Source organism: Austrofundulus limnaeus, unplaced genomic scaffold, assembly GCF_001266775.1.
Source record: "Austrofundulus limnaeus strain Quisiro unplaced genomic scaffold, Austrofundulus_limnaeus-1.0 Scaffold38, whole genome shotgun sequence".
Classification (NCBI taxonomy): domain Eukaryota; kingdom Metazoa; phylum Chordata; class Actinopteri; order Cyprinodontiformes; family Rivulidae; genus Austrofundulus; species Austrofundulus limnaeus.
In genome coordinates, this window is record NW_013952440.1 from 792,668 (window position 1) to 802,001 (window position 9,334).

At 40.7% G+C, this 9,334-nt stretch overlaps 2 protein-coding genes across 2 annotated transcripts in view; one reads left to right on the forward strand and one right to left on the reverse strand.

Moving 5' to 3' along the window:
• flii (FLII actin remodeling protein) overlaps positions 1–8,403 on the forward strand; it is a gene marked incomplete in the record, with an annotated part of 29,943 nt that extends 21,540 nt beyond the window's left edge. Inside the window, 13 exon segments of the mRNA XM_014006904.1 lie at positions 1,192–1,299; positions 1,385–1,576; positions 1,653–1,751; positions 3,119–3,208; positions 3,283–3,422; positions 3,493–3,721; positions 5,323–5,477; positions 5,564–5,624; positions 5,711–5,839; positions 5,932–6,038; positions 6,140–6,245; positions 6,318–6,383; positions 7,330–8,403. Coding sequence (XP_013862358.1) covers positions 1,192–1,299; positions 1,385–1,576; positions 1,653–1,751; positions 3,119–3,208; positions 3,283–3,422; positions 3,493–3,721; positions 5,323–5,477; positions 5,564–5,624; positions 5,711–5,839; positions 5,932–6,038; positions 6,140–6,245; positions 6,318–6,383; positions 7,330–7,464 — 1,617 coding nt within the window.
• A 49-nt stretch (positions 8,404–8,452) lies between these two features.
• llgl1 (LLGL scribble cell polarity complex component 1) overlaps positions 8,453–9,334 on the reverse strand; it is a gene marked incomplete in the record, with an annotated part of 56,694 nt that continues 55,812 nt past the window's right edge. The window contains 1 exon segment of the mRNA XM_014006905.1: positions 8,453–9,328.

Sequence of the window (9,334 nt, forward strand, 5' to 3'; positions counted from 1 at the left end):
CTCCACCAGGGGTGTAGCAGCATCCTGGGCCCTATTTAAAGGGGTACCTGTGAGTGACATCTGTGCTGCGGCCAGCTGGTCTTCACCGCACACATTTGTTCAGTTTTATCACTTAGATGTGACAGCCCCCTCGGTGGCTCACTCTGTGCTCTCCGCTGGGTCTGATGTGCTGCACTAGCATGTTATTATGACCCAAGTTTGGTGCTGCTCTGTGGGGCGTTTATATATGTCCCATACATGATGTTGTACCGAGTGAATTGACTGAAAGGGAACGTAATGTTATGCATATAACTACTGTTCCCTGAAGGAAAGGAACAAGGTACAACACATGGTGGCCCCACTGCACAGCTGGGCTCGGTGAAGAGCAGTTACCGAACTGAGGAGTGACTGTGATGCGACAATATTTATATGTGCAGGCGGAGCCTGACATCTGTCGTCATCACGTCACCTGCCTAAAGGCGTGATTAGAGGTGGCTTCAGCCAGGACACGCAGGGGCGTGGTTCCCATACATGATGTGTTGTACTTCGTTCCTTTCCTTCAGGGAACAGTAGTTATATGCATAACATTACGATTTTACACTGACCTTGACAATGAGCATAAGATTGTATATTTCAGGGTTGGGTGCGCTTAGTGTCGACACCTTCTGAAATCCCACCTAGAAACTTGGCCAACATCCCCCAGAATGCCGTGCGGTTCTGGATCGAAGTTCAATCACGTGTCTGTCACGATATGAATTGTTGCAGAGACTGAATGCTTTGTTGTATTTAAACTATTTGCTGTTTAATTTGTCAAAAGTCATAACGTTTTGAATATTTTTTTATTTGATTGGTGAACTTTGAACACTCCGTCGTATATATATAAAAAACCTTTTAGGTAAAAAATATAGTTAAACAATAACAAGTAAATGAGAAAAGTAAAACTGAACTTTGTAAATATATAATTGCTTTTATAGAACACTAAAGTGATCAAAGCTGAAACGAGACCAAACTGTGGTCAGTTTAGCTCTTTGTTTTCTTTATAAGTAATTGTTGATGGTTTAGAGGTTTGAATGGTCGATGGAAGCATAATTTCAGAAATTACGGGAGCTGAAAGTTAATCAGTCAACGAATCGATGAGTTTCTGTGTAATTATCATGTTGTTTATGAAGAGGTGGCCGTTTTTAAATGTGTGTTTTTTTTTTTCTCCTGTAGGTGGGCCTGGGTCTGGGCTACCTGGAGCTGCCTCAGATTAACTACAAGCTGTCTGTTGAGCATAAAGACCACAAGATCAAGCTGGACACGCTGCCAGAGCTCAGACTGGTAGGTTTTATCTGCTCAACACCAGAACTTTTGTAAAAACAACAGGAGTCCGTTCTTCCCTTCATGCTCCTCCCTCCCCCCTCAGCTCCAGTCCCTGCTGGACACCAAGTGCGTGTACATCCTGGACTGCTGGTCGGACGTCTTCATCTGGATCGGGAGGAAGTCGCCTCGTCTCGTCCGAGCCGCCGCCTTAAAACTAGGCCAGGAGATCTGCTCCATGCTGCACCGGCCCAAACACGCCTGCGTCACCCGCAACCTGGAGGGCACCGAGTGCCAGGTCAGGTTTTCCAGCACCGCGGACCTCTTCCATCAGCCTCGTTCTGTTTATATTTACTCTTCATCCTCCTCTTCAGGTGTTCAAGTCCAAGTTTAAGAACTGGGACGATGTGTTGAGGGTGGACTACACCCGAGCTGCTGAGACCGTGCAACAAAACGATAACCTGCAGGGCAAGGTTACTGATTCTTCTGTTTATTATTTGAGATTTGTGTTAGTAGTTAGTTCATGTGTTCTCCTGTCTGCTCCAAGGTTATAATAGTTTTGGATTTTTCATTATAGTTTAGTTTTATTTAGTTTAGACTTTTTTCTTTTAATTCAATTACCGTATTTTCTGGACTATAAGGCGCCTCGGAGTATAAGTCACAAAAGTAAAAATATGTGTCATGAAGAGAAAAAACCACTGATAAGTCGCAGCTGAGTATAAGTCGCGTTTATTTAGAAATGTATTTTATAACGTCCAGGAACAAACACATACCTGAGATGCAGAATAGGCTTAATTAACATTATGTTACAAACCAGCCAGTCCAAAAAACAAATTACAGTTAACCGCAGGTTCACCGATCTCACTCCACATCACTGAATCAGTTCAAGTCTTCATCCTCGGTGTCTCCTCTGAACAACTCGGCCAACTCCGGAGGAAGAGGAAGCGCTGCCGTCATCTCCTCTTCTGCAGGACTGTCATCAGACTCAGCAGTTTGTAATCTGCAGAATAAGATTTTCTTTTGGGCGGCATTTTGTTTGTGTCCAGTCTGTCTCAGTTTTCATTAATGCTTCAGTTATTTAACTAGCACCAAAAAACATTCACAATTATATGGCGCCCCCTCATGGCTGTAGGTAGTATTGTTCATGTCAGTCATTTAATATTAAATGCAACAGCAAAAAAAGAGGCGTCATGAAGAGAGAAAGGGAAAAAAAAAATACATAAATAAGTCGCTCTGGTGTATAAATCGCAGGACGAGTCAAACTATGAAAAAAAGTGCGACTTATAGTCCAGAAAATACGGTAGTTTTTATTAGTTCTTACAGTGAATTTGTTAGTTTTTATTAGTTATTATTGCATTTTTAATGCTTAAGTTTTAGTTTAGTTTTTATTAGTTCTAGTATTAGTTTTTTTTATAGTTTGAATAAACATATTTGCCAATGCATCCTCAAGCTTGTGATGTTCCTGTGAGTTAACTAACCAGCAGCTATTTGGTCACTAGTTAAAGCAGTCCATTGTAGCGTAACTCAATTTTGCCAACTAAAAACTCGGGCGATTATTTTAGGATGATGACAATAGTTGTCTCCAACCTGGTGCTGCTTGTTTTTCAGAGATCCACATGTCTCAAAATAAACAAACACTAAAACTAAGGATATTCTATATATAATTTCAGTTAGTTTTAGTTAGGTAAAAAGATTATACAGTTTTAGTTATCGTTTTTTTTTTTTTTTTTCATTTTATTACAGTTTTTATTTATTTTATTTAACTAAAATGTTTTTTCAATTTCACTTTTCGTTATTTAGTTAGTTTATCTCAACTATAATAACTCTGGTCTGCTCCCAGGTGAAGAAGGATGCAGAGCAGAAAGACCAGATGAAAGCTGACCTCACGGCCCTCTTCCTCCCTCGGCAACCCGCCATGCCCCTCTCTGAGGTAGTTGTTTTTGTCGAGTTGCTGTTTTTGACTGGAAGCAGACGACTGCCTCACTCCTCTCTTTCTGTTTCTAGGCTGAACAGCTGATGGAGGAGTGGAACGAGGACCTGGACGGTATGGAGGGCTTTGTGTTGGAGGGAAAGAAGTTCACGCGCCTGCCTGAGGAGGAGTTCGGACACTTCTTCACTCAGGACTGCTACGTCTTCCTCTGCAGGTGCGCCCGTGTTCCACCGCTCCCAGACAAGCTCGCTCCCTGTCTCTCACTTTCCTCTCTGTGCTTTTAGGTACTGGGTGCCTGTGGAGTACGAGGATGAGGAGAAGGAGAAGAAGGAGGGCGGTGAGGCAGGCGGTGGAGGAAAAGGAGCTGAGGAAGAGGAGGACAAACAGCCCGAGGAAGACTTCCAGTGTGTGGTGTACTTCTGGCAGGGCAGGCAGGCCTCAAACATGGGCTGGCTCACCTTCACCTTCTCACTGCAGAAGAAGTTTGAGAGTCTTTTCCCTGGAAAACTAAAGGCAGGAAGAAATTTTTATTCTTTTTATTTGCTAACCTCGTCACTAACGTTAAGCCATTAAAAAGTATTAAAAAGTTATAAACGTCATCTGACGAATCTGGCTGSTTTATACTTACACGTCTTGTTCCCCCTGCTGAGTGACACAAAGTTGTGTAACTTCCACTGCCATCCCTCGGTGACAGCTGTCATGTTCATTGCCAGTCAGAACTCTGYGGTGTGGACCTTGYAGCTCAGAGYGTTCGATTTGTTCACGAGGAGCATGCGGCTGATGTTCACGTCTTTCTTCCATCTTCCATCACCACCGTTAACACAAAACCAAATTTGTTTTCTCCGGACTCTTCACCCAACAAAACACTGATTGTTGAATGAAAAAAAAAAACACAACATCCGGCCATCATTGTTGTTGTTGTCCTACTTATATGAGCCGTGTGAGGGCAGAGGGAGGAATTTTGATCATTTATAACCCGCCGTGTCTTCAGCTCATTTATACTCGCTCAGGAAAGACTTTTTTTTTGTTTTTTTGTCATCAGGGGAAACAAGACGAGTGACTCGAAGTATAAAACAAGCTTTAATTGTCTGAACAACTCAACTATAGACCAGCCAATGATGATACACGGTTTATACTGACGGTTCTTTCAACCAATAAAGAGAACCACAGTGAGCATTTTAACCAATCAGMACAGAGCAGGGCGGGTTGTGCTGTCTGATTGACAGCAGGTGCATGCAGCAGCGTTGAGACGGACTGCTGGTCAAAGCTCTCAGCGTTCCCTGAACTATTCTCCAAGAAGGACTACAATTTTATATTTATTATATTTAGRAAGCACCTCGCAAACATTTCCACCGTTAATGTGTTCGGAGCGTCGATGTTAACTTACAGACATTAACTTCAAAGCTGCCTCACCRGAGTTAGCTTTAGTTCTTATAAATAAACAATATTAAAGCTATAATAATATTAAAGACAAATATGTCCCAGAGTATAACACCAGTGTCTCCATTTGACTTTAGTTTTTCYCCCAGAATCACTCACTTCTCTCTGTGAGTCARCTTCAGGTGTTTATCATAAAAATCTACAAAAATTCGACCAGATGTTTCAACAACAAAAGGCTGTGGCTGTTTCATTCAACTTAATTATATTTAGAACCATACTGAGAGGTGTACTGTGATAAATGTGATTTAATAAACAGGAATAATAAATATTATTAAATAATCTTTTTAAATGAAATAATAAATTTAAGGGATAAATCTGTCAGTCTGGTAAAAAATAAAATAATAAAAATAACTTAATTCAGACTGAAAGGACTTCCTGTGCTGTAATGTTTAAAATATTGAAAGGCTGAAATAATCATTTAAAACTTGGCATCAGTCTTGAGAATCTAAACGTTTCAGGTTAAAGTTTTCTTACATTAACACTTCAAGAAAATAACACTATTATTAGTTACTCCCAACTAAAGTTCAAGAGTTTGCTGCTACAGTTGCAGCTYAAAGTCATGTTGGTATTAAATATTGTGATGGTACTAAATTCACCGTAAGACTTCCTGTATAAACCCTGTTAGTGAGTGCATCAGATTTGTGCTGAAGTTGACGTCCTGTTTCGGCGTTTAGGTGGTGCGAATGACCCAGCAGCAGGAGAACATCAAGTTCTTGGCTCATTTCAAAAGAAAGTTTATCATCCACAAAGGCAAGCGGAAACAGAACACCGACTCGGTCCAGCCCTCCCTCTACCACGTCCGCACCAACGGCAGCGCGCTTTGCACCAGGTACGCTATCACACGCCGKCCCGCTTTCACCGTTTATCAAGGTGGGGGTTGTTACATCCTCCWGTTTTCTGCTGCGTGTTTCTTAGGAGCATTCAGATCGGCACAGACTCCTGTAACCTCAACTCAGAGTTCTGCTTCATCCTCAAGGTTTGAGCTCTTTTAATAAAAAAATATAAAAATCTATAAGAGATTACTGCTTAGTCAGCTTGCGTCACACAGCGTGTTTCCTGCAGGTTCCCTTTGAGAGCACAGACAACCAGGGCATCGTGTACACCTGGGTGGGCMGAGCCGCCGATCCTGACGAGGCCAAACTGGCCGAGGACATCATGAACACCATGTTCGACGACACGTACAGCAAACAGGTCAGACCCAGTGTCCTCAGCTTCCATTGAATGGTGWTCTGATCACAGCTGGTAGTGTTTCACATCACTTCCTGGTAAAAACTGACTCCTAGGTAATTAATGARGGGGAGGAGCCTGAGAACTTCTTCTGGGTTGGGATTGGCTCGCAGAAACCGTACGATGAAGATGCGGAATATATGAAACACGCTCGGCTCTTCAGGTGCGAGGACACCCCCCCCCCCCTTTTTTTTTTTTTCCATCTGCAATGAGAAACCCACTTCCTGTTCTTATTGTGTCCTCCATTTTTCTTCTGTTCATCAGGTGCTCAAACGAGAAGGGTTACTTCTCTGTTTCGGAGAAGTGCTCGGACTTCTGTCAGGACGATTTGGCCGATGATGACATCATGTTGTTGGACAACGGCAAAGAGGTAACAGAGCGCGGTGTCTGAAAGATGAAATGCACCATGTTGAGATTTATTTAAACAYTTATTTCCTCCCAGGTGTACATGTGGGTCGGCTCTCAGACCAGCCAGGTGGAGATCAAACTCAGTCTGAAAGCCTGCCAGGTGAGTGGGAACCATCAACTTTGTGGACACACATTAGGGTTGGGCAGAATTGTTTTGTGTGCTTGTAATTGTCAGAAAACCTTTCTACGGTTGTTTTGCACTTGACAGTTAATGTGATTAATGCTGCTRGCACAACTGATGAAGGATTTCCCGTCAGTCCACTCGGTGCTCCTCGTCAACCAATTAATGGATCGCCTACTTCCTYGTCAAATATCTCACTCTGTCTTAAACTGTTTTTTTAGAGAGCATACCTTTCCCATTAGAGCAATTTAAATCATTCATGTGACTGGAACATGTCGGTGTCCAGAGGTTTATAGTAACTAAATACATTTACTTTGCTACTTTTAAGTAGTTGTTTTGAGGATTTGTAATTTTACCAATTATTTTTTAAATAGCTACTTTTACTTTGTTGTATTTTAAAGCTAAAAATGATACTTTTACTTCTTTACTTTAAAAGGTAACCCCTAGCTACTTGTTACAAAATTAAATATGTTCAGACTCATCATGAAAGATGTTTCTGTGCTCTAAAAAAATGAAGTGTTGAATTTACTCCTGTAAACTGGCTTCACTGAGCCTAGTTGAGGAAACTGAGCAAAGAATATACACATGTTTAATTTACTCACCCTGACTTGGTGGAGCCAGTTTGGTTCAGTAAATTCAACAGTTTATTTCTTAGTGTGTAAAAATACTTTTACTTTTAATCTCCCAATTTTTGTGAACAGTTTTGTGACTTGTACTTGAGTAGTACTCTCATCAGTGAAATTTATTTTCACCAAAGTCATTTTCTGTTCATGTAATTTTACTTAGTTTTTTTTTTTTCAAGTATTTTATAGACCTCTGGTTAACAGCCATGTTAATCATGATAAATGCCAACATCGCCCAACCCTAGCACATGCACTGTGTACGTTATCTACATGTTAACCCCTCCTCCTCATGTCCTGGTCAGGTTTACATCCAACACATGCGCTCCAAAGAAGCCGAACAGCCGAGGAAGCTGCGCTTGGTGAGGAAGGGCAACGAGCCTCACTGCTTCACACGCTGCTTCCACGCCTGGGGTCCTTTCAAAACCCCCCCATCCTAGGCCCAACGCTACGAATAACCCACGCACTCATCCAGTCAATGCTGCCATGTAGTTTGTTTTTTTTAAACCAGTAAGACATATCTGTGCCTGTCCTCCATCCTTCACTGCAGCCTTTGACCCAGCAGGTTTCTAAACATCCCAAGTAGTTGAAAATCGTMTGGATAAACACAGGTCAAAATCAGAGATATTTTTTTTTAACCATCAAATGATTTTATGCAAGCTTAAATTTTATGAAATGAAAGAATAGTTTATGATGTAGAAAGGATTTGTTTCTCTGGACAGATTCCGATATGACATCTGCTCACAGGTTTAAGGTAAAAACAAGCTGAGTTAAATTGGGTTGTTTTCATTTAAACAGAAAACAGCCTCTGAGGAATGTTTGAATATACTTTAGAGATGGGCTTTGTTTTGTTTTTGTTCTTGTTTTCACCTCAATTTTCTTTTAACACTGAGTTTTGGTCACTCTTCTCACCCTCTGAAGTTTTGTTGTGGGACGGGATTATCACAGTTTATTTGGCCAAAGACGTTTTGTGGAGATCAGGGATTTAAGACTGGGATAGTTTTTTTTTTTTACACTTCAGTACAGATCTTTAAAAGTGCAATCAGGAAAAGTCTGGGAGAAAGGTAAATACTGTATTCTGCTGTGGGCTGATTTCACTCAGAAAAATGTTTATTTTTAAGAATCTTTTTTTTTTTTTCCCCCAAACTTTGTAGCCAGATGATCTTTGAGCATTGCTTTTATTTTTGGGAATAAAGCACATTCAATTTAAATGCAGAGGCTGTTCTGATCATGTGACCTGTGTTGTGTGCAGGCATTGGTCCAAACAACAGCTCTTATTTGTTTTCTTTTTAGKGGGGGTGGGGTGGATTGTGCACATGCTCCTGATACCACCTGCAGATGCTTTATTTATGTATTTTATATTAAAAAAAGTCACATTACATGCTTTTGTCTGGTCTTTTCACCAACTTATTCCACACAAACCAAACGTTAGAGTAAATACATTTTATTAACATTCACAATTCAACAGCCAAAATGCTAAATAATCAAATTAATACATTTCTACAAATGAAACAGACACTGGAAACTCAACTGTGGGGTTAAAAGGTTCAGTTATACCAGCTGTAGCATGAAACTGTTAATTTAGTTCGTAGAACATCAACAATACTTCGATAAGACTTCATGTTGAGCTACTTCAGTCTAGGTTTTAGGGTCCGGTGCTTTGATGCTGGTTTACAGTCGCACACTTATTGTAACATTAAAATTAAAAAGTTTAAAATACTGCTGATCAAAGCTAGACTTGTTGGCAACATTACCCAGAGTACGCAACACTTTCAGACTGACTTTGCAACACTTCCCTGAGTCCTGTCTACAGATTTCCTTCAACTTTATCCACTTTTATATAGAAACTGCTGGGAAAACATTTTTATTCAATTTTTTTACCTAATTTTAGCAGAAAATGACATGAAAACCTGAAACTTTATTTTTAACGTTGAAGCTATGAGAAGTATTTTCCCKCCTACAGCTTGCAGTTCAGTGATACTGTAATAGATGTGGTCCCGATGACTTCCTGTCACATGGCACATGGTCAAAGGTCAGCCTCCTCTCCAGCTGCTGATCCTTAAAGTCACAGTGTGATTTTTATGCCCACCCACTCCCAACTTTTAGCCTTTTTAAAATAGATTTACTTTCTCACATAGCAATACAAAAACATTCAGTCGCAACACAAACCTTCATTGTTCCAGTTAATTTCTTCAACGTGTTCTGATGAGCTGTTGACGTCTACATCACCTCCACCTACTCAGTGGCACCTAAATGAAGAGTGGAGATGCTACAACGTCCAAAAAAAAAAAAAAAAAAAAAAAAAAAAAA